The following is a 16,732-nucleotide window of genomic DNA, read 5'->3' on the forward strand; positions in this document are numbered from 1 at the left end:
AAGGCCGGCCCATCTACAGCTAAGGTGTGGCAAGAGAAGACCAGTTGGACCAGCCAATCAGTCTTCTCTTGCTAACTTTGGACTGCAAGCTGTCAGACACTGGTTTTCAGGACCAAGAAGAATGAATCATTCTTCATTTCGGGGGCTTAATTTTCCCTACAAAATTGTATGGTAACATGATAGAACACTTATAAGTTCAGTCTGGGCTCTCTTGGTATAGGGTCATTTTTTGAAAAATCAAAATATTTTGTAAAAAACACATGAATTTCATCGATTTTCCTCAGAGCTCTATAATCATTTGATATTTAAAGGCTGTTCTCCCTCTTTTAAAAAATTTGTTATTAAGATAAAATTCACATAACATAAAACTCACCATTTTAGTCATTTTAAAGTGACTAAACAATTCATTTGTTTTTAGTATACTCATAATGTAGTGCAATTATCACTATTAATCTAATTGCAGAATATTTCCATCATCCCCAAAAGAAACCTCATACTACCCAATCCCTCCTTCCCACCATCTCCTGGCAACCATTAATCTACTTTCTTTCTATGGATTTGCCTATTCTGGATATTTCATCTAAATAGAATCATACTATATGTGGTCATTAGCGTCTGACCTCTTTCGTTTAATATGTTTTCAAGGTTTATCCATGTTGTAGCATATATCGGTACTTCATTCCTTCTTATCACTAAGTAATGTTCTTTCATACCATATTTTATCCATTCATTAGTTAATGAATGTTTGGGTTATTTCCATTTTTTGGCTATTATGAATAGTGTTGCTACTTTGCTGAACTCATTTATTAGCTCTAATTGTGTATCTGTGTGTATATTCTTTAAGGTTTTTTTATATGAAAAATTATGTCCTCTGTAACTAGAGATAGTTTTACTTCTTTCTTTCCAGTGTATATGCTTCACTTTTTTTTCTAAAAAATTTAAAACATTTTAAAAATTATAGTTGACATTCAATATTATATTAGTTTCAAGTGTACAGCATAGACATATACGTATCTAACAAGGTGATCCTTCCAATACATCTAGTACCCACCTGACACCATACATAGTTATTACAATATTATTGACTTATATTTACTATGCTGTATTTTATATCCTTTTGACTATTTTGTAACTGCCAATTTGTACTTCTTAATCCCTTCCCTTTTTCATTCAGCCCCTCAACACCCCTTTTGTTCCTTTTTCTTGTCTAATTGCTCTGGCTAGAACTTCCAGTACAATGTTAAACAGAAGTGGTGAAAGCAAGCACACTAATCGTGTTCTTGATCTCATGGGGGAAAGCATTCAGTCTGTCCTCATTAAGTATGAGGTTAGCTGTGGCCTTTTCATAAAAGCCTTTTATCAGTTTGAGAAAGTTCCCTTCTATTCCTAGTCTGTGGAGTGTTTTAATCATGTAAGAGTGTTAGATTTTGCCAAATGCTTTTTCTGCATCGAGATAATCGTCTTGTATTTTTTTCTTCACTTTATTAATGTGATGTAGTACATGGATTGAGTTTTGTATGTTGAACCACTCTTACATTCCTGGGATCAATCTCACTTGGTCATGGGGTATAACCCTTTTAATATGCTACTGGATTCAGTCCATTAGTATTTTGTCAAGGATTTTTGCATCTATATTCATAAAGGATATTGCTCTGTAGTTTTTTTTTCTTGTGATGTCTTTGTCTGGCATCAGACAGTATCAGAGTAAAATTGATCTCATAGAATAAATTAGGGAGTATTTTTTTTTTCTATTTCTTGGAAGAGTTTGAGAAGGACTGGTGTTCTTTCCTTAATGTTTGGTAGAATTTACCAGTGATATCACTAGCCATTCTTTTTTGTCAACCTTTTTTATTTTTCCTTCTTCAATCTTTAGATGTTTTAGAGTTTGGGGGTGATTTAAATGGTATTCTAATATCACTTCTATCAAATTCATAAAAATTCTGCTTTTTGGGGGGCAAAATTTGAAATTGAACTTTGCAATAAGTTGCCATTTTACCTGTATATGGTATTGTTTTACACTGCAGTTGAGATAGGAAAGGAAGATGCTAGTTTAAAATAAAAGGCGATCTTTGAGTAGGACCTCATTTCTTATTTATTAGTGAATAGTTTTACGTTATGATGCTTTTGTTTGCTACATCATAGAGATTCAGATGATGATAACTAAGAATGCAAAAAGCCCCCTGAATTCTAAAACTACAAAAATTGAAATACATGGTACTAAACTCAATAAGTTAATGAAACAAAAAGTCCACAAATAGACTCTAGAGATTAACATGAAGAATGTTTATTAGGGAATGATTTGGGGATCAAAACCTGTGGAGGGGAAGGGAAGGAAATGGGACTGAGCAAAGGGAGCAGTCAATCTGTGATAAGGGCCCAAGGTAAGCCTTAGCTAACCCCTAAAGTCACTTGGAGGCTGGGAAGGCCCTTCAGAATTGTCCTGCACTGGGGCAAAGTGGCTGGGCCTTTACACCCTCATGTTGCTCACTCCTTGGATATAAGCTGCCCCCTGGAAAGAGGCGGGACTTTGGGTGAGCAGTTGTCTTTAGGGGAGGCAATCCCTCAAGCTGAGGCTGTCTTTCAACAGCTGGGGAGATAAATTCTTCATTTCTGGAGGAGGATCTGGGAGGTACTTCACAATGCCACTCATGGACTTTAATATATATAAGGAACTTAGTACCTGGATTAATTTTTGGTGGTTTAAAGAGTTAAATGAAAAAGTAAACAAGAAATGTTAAATATTTATCAGACAGAAAAAGAGGGAAAGACTTAGAAGTAAGGTAAGACGATGTTAGGGAAATGATCAATATATTTGATTACATAAAAGTAACAAAAACTTTATATTAAAAATTGCACACACAATTAAAAGGCAAATAACAAACTGGAAACACATTTGCAATAAATCCAGCCAAAATTTTAATGTAAAAGAACTCCTGCAAATCAGGAAAAAAAACAACCCACTTTCTTCAACAGCGCAATGAGATACCACTTTACCCCTAGTGATAAGAATATCACTAAAAAAAAGTTAGCAAGAAGTGGAGAAATTGGAAACCCTTGTGCATTGTTGGGGGAATGTAAAATGCTGCAGTGGCTATGGAAAATGGTATGACAGTTCCTCAAAAAATTAAACATAAGACTACTATATAATCCTGAAATTCCACTTCTGGATATATACCCAAAAGAATTGAAAGCAGAGACTTAAATGGCTATTTGTGCATCCATGTTCATGGTAGCATTATTCATAATAACTAAAAGTTGGAAACAACCTAAATGTCTATCAGCAGATAAATATATAAACAAAATGCAATATATACATACTATGAAATATTATTAGCCTTACAAAGAAAGGAAATTCTGATACATGTTACAACATACCAATTTTCAGGACTGCTAACAGCCAAGGATGAACCTTGAGGACGTTATGCTAAATGCCAGACACAAAAGGACAGCTAGTGTATGATTTTACTTATTCGAGGTACCTAGAATACTTAAATTCATAGAGTCAGAAATAGAACTGTGGTTATGAGGGGCTGGGTGGGAAGGGAAATAAGAAGGAGTTAGTGTTTAATAGGTATGGAGTTTCTGTGTGGAAGATGAAAAAGTCCTGGAGATGGATGATGGTGATGGCTGCACAATAATGTAAAGGTACTTAATGACACAGAACTGTACACTTAAAAATGGTTTAAAAGGTGAATTTTATGTTATACATATTTACCACAATTTAAAAAAAGAAAAATACCCCAATATTTTCACATTGAAATGTGAACAAACAAAAGATGTAAATAGGCAAGTCACAAAACAACTACAATAAAATGACCTGTAGGTGCATAAAAATATTTAATTTTATAAGTAATTTAAGGAGCTATAAATGATAAGATCAAGGTATCATTTGTCATCTATAAAATTAGAGAAATTATTTAATGTTAATATTAATTTTGAGTTTTAGTATAATATAAGTATGCTCATAATGAGAGTATAAACATATACACACTTTCTGGAAAACGTCTTACAAATTATGCAAGAGCTGTTTAAATATTTACATTCATCAACCCCAAATCCAACCATTGGGAAATAATTGGAAGTGCAGGCATCTGGATAAAGGCAGAAGGTATCAACTGAACAAAGAAGCTGGTGAAGTAAGGGAGCACACTCTGCAGAAATTTCCAGGGTAAGAGAGCAGCAAGTGCAAAGAACCCAGGACTGGAATATACCAGGAGTGTTTGATAACAGCAAGGAGGCCAGTATGCCTGGCTGGCCCTCAATGATAATTAACCTGAGGAGAAAATGTGTTAATGGACAGTGAAAACACTGATAAATCTGTTCTGTGAATGTGTGCCACAATTGCTGCCAACTGACATGAATGTTTTAAACCAAGGAATAAAATACCCTTAGAAGGCAATTTGTTAACTATCTCTGTGTTGGACTTTGCACTTGAACTCCAGTGTGATTTTACCCACTCTGAAAGAGTATGCAAATTACTGAAAAACTTATTCATATCGATAACTCTTTAGCTATACCAAACCTAGATTAAATTCTCTTTTTTTATTTATAAGCTTGCCCGACAATGTGGGCCCAATAAATAGGGCAGCTCTTACATGATTGTTGAGCATATAAAGAAAATATGGAGCACGTTAATTGTATCTATGTTTTGAATATCCATCAATACATGAGAATCCCATGTCATGTGTTATAGGGTGGAGGAGTGAGCCTTTAGTATTATCTAGCAGTCAAAAAGACACAAGGTTGATTTTATTCTTCTGAATTTGGGGCCCAGTATCAGAAAATAGCAACATCAAAAAAAGTTGTTGCTACATAAGAGTACAGTTGCTTGAGGATAAGAAATGGTTATAGTGCTGGCTGTATTATTAATCAGACTAACAATCCTTTACATGGCATAGCAGAAGGTAATGTAACATTCAGCATTTTCTTTTTTTTTTTTTAGAAGTGAGAACTCTTCTTTCATTTTATTTATTTATAATCATTGTCTATGATCATAAAATTTCCAAAAACAGGATGTAAAATTTCTTTAAAAAGTATGTGAGTGAATAGACCCCATTAGCATTACTCATTTGGATTAGATGAGATAATAACTCTCTATTATTAGGTAGAATAGGCAGAAAGCAAATAATAACTTTTTACTGTATCATGTTGAAAACAGTGTTATCTAAAGATCATTTCTCTTCAAAACTACCAATTCTTTCCTACCATACATATATCTTTAAAATTTTAATTTTAATATATTTTGATATGTAGATATTTTAAATGTGCATACATGTATAGTTAGAGTAAATAATAACAAGTGAAAATACCTAACGCTTTAAACTTTAATATTTAAAATATAATCTTATTAAGTATCTTATAAGCTAACATTTTTACTATAATGATTTTAACCTCTTAATTTGAATATCATGAAGAAAAAATGTTTCAATAGACAAGAAAATGTTAGTAACAGTAATTGTATGATAAGGGATTTTTGCTCTGTTTTTAGTTAATTTCCTCAAAATGTGCCAGTTTATTTAGCTCAATTCAAAGTAAGAATCTTGGAATTACAATTTTTATCCATGTTGAAGAATAATACAGTCTCTGTTGAAATTAAAGTGACATTGGAAACAGCCATTATACTTCAACACATGGGAGCTCTGACAATATGTACAGTTGCTATGTCTCAACAGATTCCTCTATTGGTCGGTGGTAGCATTTCTGAGGCTAATTGGTGGCGCCTAGGTCACAAGCCTGTGTGCTGGTTACAAGAGAGGCTTTGAATGAGAGTGTTTGGCATTTTCAGCTCCAACGGGATGGGGAAATGGTCTTTGCCCTTCATCGAGACTTACAGTTCAGGGAATCCTCCAAACATAGAGGGTTTCAGATGCTTAGCAGCTAAAACAAGTGACAAATGTCAGCTGCATGCAACAGAAAACCTAGTTATTTTCTCACATAATCAGCAGCTCAGAGAAGGCAGTTCAAGGCTGGGACAGAGACTCAACAATGTAATTGATGTCATTCTGTTTGTGTAGCATGTTGGCTTATTGCCTAATGGATCCAACGTGGCAACCCCAGCCAGCACGCCTAGGTTCAGGACAGGAAGGGAAGAATGGAGCTGTGCCAACTGTGTCCTTTACCTTTTATCAGGAAGGCAAAAGCTTTTCTAGAAACTCTTGACAGACATCCACTTACGTCTCATTGATCAGAATTGTCATGAAGCCAACCCTGGAAATGAGAGAAGCTCCTCCCCCAAAGTGGAATTTTTTAATAACAAAAAGGAAAAAAAATGGAGATAGAGTAAGCAATGAGTACTGTTTCAATCAACACTGAGCCCAAAAGGGTGATTAAAATCACCCACCTTCTCCCTCCATGTTTCTCTAATCTCATGTAGTCTCGAAGCTAACCTCCTCACAGGGGCAGGACCTCTCAGTCCCCAGAGTGGGGTGGGTTTGCTGTGGAAGCGGCATTCACAGGCTGCAGACAGTTCTGCTGAAGAGCCCCTGGCCCTCATTCTCCTCATTCTCCTCATCTTCTGTGATGTCACACTGGGACTTCTTTCCTTCCACCCTGAGCTGTGGCTTCCGGGGCAGCTGTGGCCATGGGGCTCCTGGAGCCAGCAGGGGAGAGAGAGCCTGGTGGCTCTGATCTCCCCTGGGGGCACCAGTGGTCCAGCCATGCCGGTCTTGAAGGATGCTATGCCCCTCATGAAGGAGTCCCATCCTCCGCCTCAGGCCCCACTTCCCTGGATCCTCCCAAGCCTGTTTGCTGCCTTCAATGTTGTGCTGCTGGTGGTTTTCAGCGGCCTCTTCTTTGCATTCCCGTGAGTCTACCGTACAAGCTGGCAGGTTTCTTACAGAGAGAAAGGAAAACAGATGATTGACAGTGTGCACGCAGGAGAAGTTCAGCACAGCAGTCAGGGAAGGGAGGATATTCTAAGTAGAGGGAACTGGATGTGCAAAGGCACAGATGTATAGAGTGCTTGGTGCGTCTGGGTGCTGCTGGTGGCTGATAATACCGAGGGACATTTGGTGGAGCCTCTATGGACCTGTCAATAGCCTGGAGATTTAGAGCAGTTTTTAAGGTCTGTGGGTCCTGAGAGGTCGACTGGGTCCTGGGGGCAGCCTCAGGCCACCCCAGATCAGGGCTGAGTCGTGCTCTGGTCTTAGTTGCAGGTGGCTGGCCCAGAACGGGGAGTGGGCCTTTCCCATCGTCACAAGTCTCCTCTTTTTGCTCACCTTCTTCAGTCTTGTTTCACTCAACTTCTCAGACCCCGGCATCTTGCATCAAGGTGAGACCTGGGTCCCCTGGAAGAAGGAGGTAGCATCCTAATGGCTCCTGCCTGCAGGATGATTTCTAAAGTGCTTCTCCCATCTCTCCTCCCTGGGCCTCAGAACCCCTTCACTCCATGTCCTCATTTGTTCAGGCCCTATTTCTGGCACTTCATTTCCCAAGCTGCTGAGATGTGGAAAAACAGAAATCTAGGTGCCTTGGAGGGGTGGGCCGGGACAGGTCAGCGAGAGAAACCAGAGCTTCACAACAGCTTAGTTCTCTCTTCCTCTTTCCACTGCGTAAACTCCCTAAAGCATCAATCACGATTTCAATGGCCCGAGTTCTCACAGAACTCCTTTTGCGGAAACCCGCCTTCTCTTTGACTGACAACCTCTCTGAGCTTGGTCAGCTTACTCAGCAGGGACGAGGAATTTCTCTGTCTACCTCCTCTCCACCTTTCCTGGAGTCCAGTGATACTGTGGCCATGGGGTTTCTAGAGCCGGCAGGGGAAAGGAAGCCTCTCCCCACCACCAGCAACAGACTGATGGAAGAGCTTCCTGATACTGCCCAATTCTTTTCTCATGCCAGGCTCCAATGAACAGGGGCCCATGATGGTGCATGTGGTATGGGTGAACCACAGGGCCTTCCGCCTTCACTGGTGCCAGAAATGCTGCTTCCACCGCCCACCCCGGACCTACCACTGCCCCTGGTGCAACATCTGTGTGGAGGTGAGTGCCTCTCTCATCTGCCCACACATGCCCCCCAACCCCCAGCACCTGGCCTGGACCAGGAGGCCCACTCACACGGGGGCCAGTGGCAGGCATGAAACCACTTTAGGGACTGCAAAAGGCCAAGAGTGACAGTAACTCCCAGCCCCTCTTGGTCATTCCTGTAGGTCACCGCCTCTCTGCCTGCATCTGTCCTGAGAGGCTGGCCTTGGCCTGCACTGGTGCTGACACACACAAGGGCATCCACATTTATGCTGGGCCTGGTCAGGCTAGGAGGAGGGAAGGCACCCCTGTCCTATCCCCAGGCTCACTGACACTAGATACCCAAGGCCTTCAGACTGGCTGCAGGCCTGTCCTTCTCCGGCTGTCTCCTGGGACCTGAGGGCTTGTCTCTCTCACTTGCCCAGCCTGCAAAGGTTTACAAATGTACTGTCTTATGTAGTCCTTACAACTCCGGAAGGCTGGTTGGGCAAGGGTGTTATTATTCTCATCTGACTGATGAGAAAACATCCTGCACAGAGATACTCTATGTCCTGCCCAAGTTCCACCAGGATGTGTCCCACAGAAGACCAGGAAGGCCTTGCTTCTAAAGGCCTCTTGACAGGCGACCTTATGAGCCACAGAGCCCTAACAGTGCTCTAATCACTGGAATGCCAGCGTTAGGGACTTTGTGGCTCAGTTGGGGGTGGGGGGAGCAAGGGTAGCCCGTGGGGCCAAGGGCAGGTGGCATAGGGGGTGGAGGTAAGGTCTCAGATTTAGGGGCGACGGAGGCTAGGCCAGAGGTCGGGTCCTGGAGGCCTGCCCCCTCTCGCCCAGGATTTTGACCATCACTGCAAGTGGGTCAATAACTGCATCGGTCACCGCAACTTCCGCTTCTTTATGCTGCTCGTCCTGTCCCTATGCCTCTACTCGGGCGCCGTGCTGGTCACCTGCGTGATCTTCCTGCTGCGCACGACCCACCTGCCCTTCTCCATAGACAAAGTCATAGCGTATCCTCCCGGTCCTGGTAGGGAGCAGTGGGGAGGGCGGGAAGCGCCGAGGGGCGGGTTCTCGGTGGCAGGGCTAGTGGTGGGCAGGGTTAAAGAGAGAAGCTGCTTGGCAGGACCAGTCTGGGACTAGGAGAGAGTGGATGGGGCCGGGGAGATGGGCGGGGCTGGGAGGAACTGCGAAGAGGTAAGAATCTAGCTGGGTCACAGATAAGGGGTGCTAAAGGTGGCACTGGAGCTTGAACCGCAGGCTGGGGTGAGGTTTACGCGGGATCGGAGAGGGGAGCGGATGGACTGGGCTGGCTGTGGGCAGGGCTGTTTGGGGCGAATTCGGGGGTGAGGAGCGGGGCCAGGGAAGACAGTCGGCCGCAATGCTCCTTAGCTGGTGCGCAGCATCGTGGTGGCTGTACCCGCCACCGGCTTCCTGGTGCCGCTCTTCCTGCTGCTGCTGATCCAGGCCATGTCGGTGAGCGCGGCCGAGCGCTCCTGCGAGGGCAAGGTACGCGGGGCCGAGCGCGGCGCCACCGCACCAGGCTGTGGGTGTTCACGTAGGGCCCCCTGGACCTTCTCACTTTCCGCTCTTACTCCTCTGCCCTAATCCCTGATGGCCTGACCTCTCTCAAAGTTGCCTCATTAGCCCTTCCAGACCGAGACTCAGCTCAAATCGCGCCTCCTAGTGGATCTCGGTCGTTATGCTCCTTCCTGGGTGCACTGCATTGAGGTCCTACTGTGTGCTGGGCCACATGTGCGTTATTCTGAGGGATGGGTGTAGAGATGAGCAAGGCTACATGCTGTGCTTGTGTTGATGAAGAACCTGAAATCAGAATAATACCCGTTAGACACCCGTGGACAATCTGAGGGTCCTGTCCTACGCTGCGCAGCACAGACGCCTAAAGGAAATAGAGTTCAGGAAGGACCGCCTTGCGGAGCAGGGCCTACCACATAGTGATTTGGGATAGGCAGAAGCTAGGGAAGGGCTTGCAGGTGCGGGGCCAGTTTGCAAAAAGACATTGGAGACTGAAGGTCTGCGGAATGAGAATAAGATAGTGAAGAAACAGTCATAAGTGGAGCAGAAGATGGCAAAGATGTCAAGTGGGCTGCTTGGGGTTGGCCAGATTTAAAAGGTCCAAAAAGTCAGGTGGAGAATTTAGTCTTGGGTGCATTGGAAACCTGGAAGCCATGATAGGATTCTCTTTTTAACATACAGTAAAATTCACCCCTTTTCAGTGCACAGTTACATGAGTTTTGACAAACACATACAATCCTGTAACCTCCATCATAACCAATATTTAGAACAGTTCTATCACCCCCAAAAATTCCCTTGGGGCCTTTTGCAGCCACTAGCTTCTGGCAACTACTGATCTATTTTCTATCCCTACAGTTTTTTTTTCCCCAGAGTCTCATATAAATGGAATTATAGCCGTAGCATAATGCATTTGAAATTCATCTATGTTGTTGCCCATGTCAGTGGTTTCTTCCTTTTAGTGCTGTGCAGTATTCCATCATTTGTATTCCATCAGCTGGTTTATCGATTCACCAATTGAAGAATATTTGGTTTGTTTCCAGTTTTTGGTGATTATAAGTAAAGACAGTAAAAGCATTGGTGTACAGTCATGTAAATATAAGTTTTCATTTCTTTGGGTATAAATACTTAGTATTGACATTGCACAGTCATATGGTAACTGTATGTTTAACTTTATAAGAAACTGCCAAATTGCCTTCCAAAATGGCTGTACCATTTTGCAATGTATGAGAATTTCAGTTGTTCTGCATCCTCACTAACATTTTGTGTTGTCGGTTGTTTTTTCGTTCTAGCCATTCTCATCAGTCAGTGTATAAAGTATCTTATTGTGGTTTGGATTTGCAGTTTCCTAATGACGAATGATGTTGAGCATCTTTTCATGCTCTTATTTGCCATCTTTGATTAAATATCTGTTCCAGCCTTTTGCTTATTAAAAGAAAATTGGGTTGTTTTCTTAGTGACTTTTAACAGTTCTTTACATATTCTAGATTCAGATATGTGTTTTGCAAACATTTTCTCTCAGTCTGTGGCTTGTCATCTCATTTTCTTAACAGTGTCTTCTGAAGATTAGAAGTTTTAAATTTTGATGAAGTACACAGTCAGTTTTTTTTCTTTTCTTTTACAGATCATGCTTTTGGTGTTGTAATTAAGAAATCTTTGCCTAACCCAAGGTCACAAAGATTTTTTTTTTATGTTTTCTTCTAGAAGTTTTATAATTTTAGATTTTATAGTTAGGCCTACAATTTGTTTTGGGTTAAATTTTGTATGTAATGCAAAGTATGGGTCAAGCTTTATTTTTTTGCATATGGGTTTTTCCAGCACCATTTATTGAAAATACTACCCTTCTTCCATTGAGTTACCTTTGCACATTTGTCAGAAATCAATTGACTATATGGGTGTGGGTGTATTTGGGGGCTCTCTATTGTTTTGCCAATACCACACTCTTGATTAGTAGCTGTATATTAAGTTCTTTGACTTTATTCTTTTTCAAAATTCTTTTGGCTATCCTAGTTTATCTGATTTTTCCATGTTAATTTTAGAATCAGCTTGTCAATTTTTACAAAAAAATTTGCTGAGATTTTCATCTGGATCACGCCGAACCTATAGATCAATTTGGGAAACTGATATTTTAACAATATTGAGTTTTTTAATTCATGAACATGGTATACTTCTCCATTTATTTAGGTCTTTTTCAATTTCTTTCATTAGTGTTTTGCAGCATTCAGCAAATAGATCTTGCATATATTGTTTTACATTTTTTTCTAAATGTTTCATGTTTTTGTACTATTATAAATTTTTTTCGAATTTCTTTTTTTATTATTATAGTCATGCATCACTTAACTATGGAAATATATTATGAGAAATGCATCATTAGGTAATTTTGTTGTGCAAACATTGTAGAGTGTACTTACACAAACCTAGATCGTATAGCCCACTACACACCTAGGCTATGCGATATAGCTTATCTAGTCTACAAACCTGTACAACATGTTACTGTACTGAAGAGTGTAGGTAATTGTAGTGTGTTGCACTGTTATGTTACAATGGCTGTGACGTCACTAGGAGATAGGAATTTTTCAGCTCCATTACAGTCTAATGGGACCACCATGGCATATGCAGTCTGCCATGGACCAAAACATAGTTATACAGTGCATGACTGATAAGAAAATATGGTGGGTTTCTGAATATTGGTTTTGAACCTTACAATTCTACTAAATTCACTTATTAGTTCTAATAGCTTTTTCTGTTGATTCTACATAGAAAATCATACATTTCAGCCTCCCCTGGGCAACATTCTCCCTTCCCACATCTGTGGTTCTTCCAACCCCAGTCAGGCCATAGGCCTGCCCTCCCTCCACTGCTTAGAATGGGACCTCCCAATCCAGGAGCTCCAGCCTAAGAAACCTAAATGTGGTGGGCACTCTGTGGTTCACCAGGCAAAGCTCTTTCCTGTTTCCTGCAGACCCCAGTTCAGGTACCTCCATCCCGCCTCCATCCCTTGGCCACAACTTCTGCTGGGGCCACTTGGTTAGTGGATGATAGCAAGGGTTCTGGAGACAGACCACATAAACTCAAACCACAGCTCTACAACATACCATCACGGAGATCTTGGGTATGTTACTTGGTGCCTCAGTTTCCCCATCTGTAAAGTAGGAGGCAGCATGGATTAATATGCATAAGACATACAGAATAGTGGCTAGTACAAGTAAGTGCTATATATGCTGTTATTATTGTTATCACTCCTCCCCATCATCATTTACACATGTTCATGTCTCTCTCATCTTAAATGCAAAGCAAAACCTTCCCTTAACATCACAGGCTTCCACTCCATCTACTGTACTCTCCTCTCCAGCTCAGCCATGTTTCCTGAAAAAGTTGATTGTGCTCACTCGTGCCATTCTTCACCTTCCTCGCCCCACTTCAGCCTGGCCTCTGTCCTTACTGTCACGCCAAAGCTGCACTTTCCAAGTGGCCAGAGCTGGCAGGCGGCCCTTAGACTAATCTTTCCCAACTGAACACAGCAGCATCTGAAACCGAACGCACCTGCAGTGGCCCTACCCCAGCCTCTCCGGGCCCAGCTCTTGCTGCCTCGTGGGCCGCTGCTCTGCCTGCACCTTGCATTCTTGGCCTGCTGCCTGCTCTTTCACCAGCACAGTGCCTAGAACATTGTTAAAGCCCCCAAATATTTATGGCAAATGAGAGAACATGCAGACAAAGGACTCCATGATGCTTTGGTAGAAGAGGAAGGAAAGAGAGAGAGAAGACTGTGCCCTCATCCTTGGGGGAGGGGGAGAGCCAGGGCAGCAGGGAGATGGAGTGGGAAGATGCCCAGTCTGGTTTTGGTCCTGTGGACCGGAAGGGCATTGGAAACATGGGGTTGGAGGAGGAGACCCAGGTCTGGAGCCAGTGAGAAAGGACAGTCTAGAAACTTCAGAGCTGTTAGATTCCATTCATGTCTCAGGGGGTCCCAAGAAAGGAGAGAGAGGAAGGTGCTCTGCTTTATTATTAGTCAGTTATTAGGAATTTACTAAACAATTATTCCTTTAAGCATTGAACCATCAATATTTTCTATACTTTATGTACATCTAATAAATCAACATGTATTTCTTTAAAATTCTGATTGTAAATTTGATGAAACTCTCCAAGCCATTTAATTAAAATTGCAAATACAATACATTTCTCTTAAATGTTTTAAACACCTTTAAGTAGGCAGAACTCAAAATATCACAATGGTTAGAGTTGCTTTTTGGCAACAATAGGACATTCTGGAGCTGTCTTGACTTTTCCTCCCCCAGGGGTCAGCTACCCTGCGTGGAATCCTATTTCCTTTTGGTAGAGAATAGCGTTGAATATTAAAGTCTTAGTAACAGACAGGGGGCACAGGGGAGCTGGTGGTGGGCAGGGATGCTGCTGGGCCACTTTCGGTCATGCCAAACATTTTGTAGCTAAGACTCTTTGAAGTCTGAGCGAGACTCAGCCTGCACTAGGAGGGGGCTCAGGAAGAGGGTGAGGCCCAAGGGGGGAAGAAGCAGGGAGGGGAGGAGGAAAACCTGGTCAAGAGTGCCCAGGGGAGGACTTGACCTTTGGGCTTGACCTTTACTGCATTGGGCACTCAGGACCTTCAGCCCAGATTTTCCAGGGCCATATGATTTTGGTTAGGGGAATATGATTAGGTGTCATACGACTGCCCTTCCAGATAGCGAAATTCAGTGTAAGCACAAGTTTAGAAAAAAATGAGAGGTGGGAAAGTAGAGAAGTGGAGGGAGCCGGGTGTGTGTGTGTGCGTGACTGTCTTTGGAGCAGTTTGGCAGCAAAAATCTGAACATCTGTCTGGAAGGAGGTAGCAGGAAGATGTGTGTGGCCAAAGGAGACAGAGATAAGGAGGATACTGCAGAGAGCTGATGGGAAGGATCCCTGAGAAGGCAGGTGAGGTGGGTGCAGTGCCAGGGCTGCCTGGAGAGAGTCACTGTGAAGTGGGTTAGGGGCAGCCTCAGCTCACTCTTCCGCCTCTCTGTCCTGGGAGTTTTGCTGGAGCACTGGGCTGGGATGACCGGCTCCAGGAAGGAGGGCCAGTCGGGGTGGCCCGCGCAGTATTGCTGGCTCTGAGCTGCTCTTCCCCCCCTCACCCTCCTCCAGTGCCGATACCTGCAGGGATACAACCCCTTCGACCATGGCTGTGCCAGCAACTGGTATTTAACAATTTGTGCACCGCTGGGACCCAAGTGAGTTGGCAAACCAGAGATCTGAGCAGTGTGGCCCCTGGGACTGGTAGGGTGGGGTGAAGCTGGGTCATCTCCCCTGGCCTCTTAGCACAGCTCCCAGGCCCTTCCACTCACTGTTCACATTCCTCTCGGGTTTCCTCCAGGGCATTGTGGGAGCCTCCCCACTTCCATGCCTCTGTGCGTTCTTGCCCCAAGAAATGGGGTAGAGGAACTGCAGCCTGGGTGAGATTGGCCCCAGCCCTCTGCAGAGCCAAGCCTTAGGATGAGTGTTTCCCAAGCTGAGGAGGCACGGGGACCTCAGGCACGAGGCCAGGGAGGTCACTACTCCTTGCATCGGACTTATTGCTCCCCAGGTACATGGCCGAAGCTGTCCGTATGCAGAGAGTGGTAGAGCCCGACTGGGTGCCCATGCAGAACCTGCACTTCCCGATGTGCCCCGCCTCGCTCAGTCCCCCAGCCCTACCTGGGCCTGGGTCTGGCCACCAGCCCCAACCTCTGACTCTCTGCAAACCAGGAAAAGGTCCCCCAGGGAGTGGTGAGGCTGCAGCTCTCCAGGAGGTGAGGAGTGTGTGTGTGTGTGTGTGTGTGTGTGTGTGTGTGTGTGTTTTGGGAGAAGGGCATCGGTGGACTATACAGCTGTTGGGGGAAGCTTCCCTCTCATTTTGGACTGGCCCTAAAGCTGGAGCACTCAGAGCTCAAGGGAGGAGGATTATAGACCCGAGGAGTGTCGGAATTGGAGTCACAGCCCTCCAGAATACACCAGGGGTCCCTGGAGAGACAAAAGGAAGAAACTACACCACTCACTCCTGGTTAGCCTTAACCTAGTCGCTACCTCTTTCTGGGCCTTGCTGTCCTCAGCTAAAATGAGGATCGAGACTAGTCCAGTGGTTTATAATTTTGGGGTCAGTTTCTTTTATTTGAAAGCAGTTTTTACTCTGAAGCCCAATATATGAAACACGGAGGTGAAGCATTAGGAATGAAGTGGGGGCGCAATGACCTTCGGTGGTGCCAGCCCACTCCCTTTTGCTCTGCCTGGGGGCAGTAGTGGCTTGGACAGTTTCTTCCTCCCCAGCAGGGCCCTGAGCTGTGGGGTGGGAGCTTGGGAAGAGTGTCTACAGCCCCACTTGGTGTTTAGTTCCACGGAGGCCCAGTGTTGCCGCCCATGCTGCGGGAGGCTCCCCGACGAAGCTCGCCCCTTCACACCCGGAGATGCCAGGAGCCCCTTCACCCAAACCTCACCTCCTGAGCCCCACCCTTGCCCACTCCCCTGGAGGAAGTGCCAAAAGTCCCCAAAGCTCATTAAACACCCTTTGCCTGCCTCCTAGAATTGCCCTGCTGTGCATGTCTGTCCTGGATGTGAGGGAGACTAGGGATGGGAGTGCTCTAAGGACGGGGCCGCTGACTGGTACTGGTCTGTGGCCTGTTAGGAACTGGCCACACAGCAGGAGGTGAGCAGCGGGTGAGTGAGAGAAGCTCCATCTATATTTTACAGCTGCTCCCCAGCGCTAGCATCACCGCCTCAGCTCCACCTCAGATCATCTGGCATTAGATTTTCACAGGAGCACCGGTCCCCTGGTGCCAAAAGCTTTGGGGACCTCTACAAGGGACTGGGACAAAGACCCTGGGAGGGAGGAGAGTCCAACACTAGCTGACTCTGCGACTTTGGGCAAGACACTCAACATTTCTCCCATCCTTAAAATGGGGCAACTGTGAGAAGCACAAGGGCTGTCCTGGCCACTTCTCTGATGGAAGAGAAAACAGCACTCTCAGGATATCAGCTTTTGGAGCGATCAGGCCCCTGCTCTGCTTCACCCATGTCTGGCTGCAGGGGGCGCCCACTGCCTGGGAGTTCATCAAGCCTGGCCTAGTTTTCCCCGAGAGCCTCCTGGGTGGGTTGGAGCTGGCCCTGTCTGGGAGTGGGCCCTCCCACTGTCTCATCCCTGCGTGGTGGAGGGTGAGGGTCTCCTCCATTATATTCCATCTTTCTTGCTAATGGGTCTCGCCTGGTACCTCACCTGGTCC

General features: G+C 44.3%; 1 protein-coding gene across 1 annotated transcript; it reads left to right on the forward strand.

Moving 5' to 3' along the window:
- The first annotated feature begins 3,552 nt into the window (after window positions 1–3,552).
- ZDHHC19 (zDHHC palmitoyltransferase 19) lies at window positions 3,553–16,332 on the forward strand. The gene is made up of 7 exons (XM_039850853.1): window positions 3,553–6,802; window positions 7,149–7,270; window positions 7,840–7,979; window positions 8,796–8,968; window positions 9,359–9,464; window positions 14,625–14,710; window positions 15,064–16,332. The coding sequence occupies exons 1-7, from the start codon at window positions 6,657–6,659 to the stop codon at window positions 15,533–15,535; spliced, it is 1,245 nt and encodes a 414-aa protein (XP_039706787.1). The 5' UTR covers window positions 3,553–6,656; the 3' UTR covers window positions 15,536–16,332.
- The last annotated feature ends 400 nt before the right edge of the window (window positions 16,333–16,732 follow it).

The sequence above is a fragment of the Pteropus medius genome, unplaced genomic scaffold, assembly GCF_902729225.1.
Source record: "Pteropus medius unplaced genomic scaffold, Ma_sr-lr_union100, whole genome shotgun sequence".
Lineage (NCBI taxonomy): Eukaryota > Metazoa > Chordata > Mammalia > Chiroptera > Pteropodidae > Pteropus > Pteropus medius.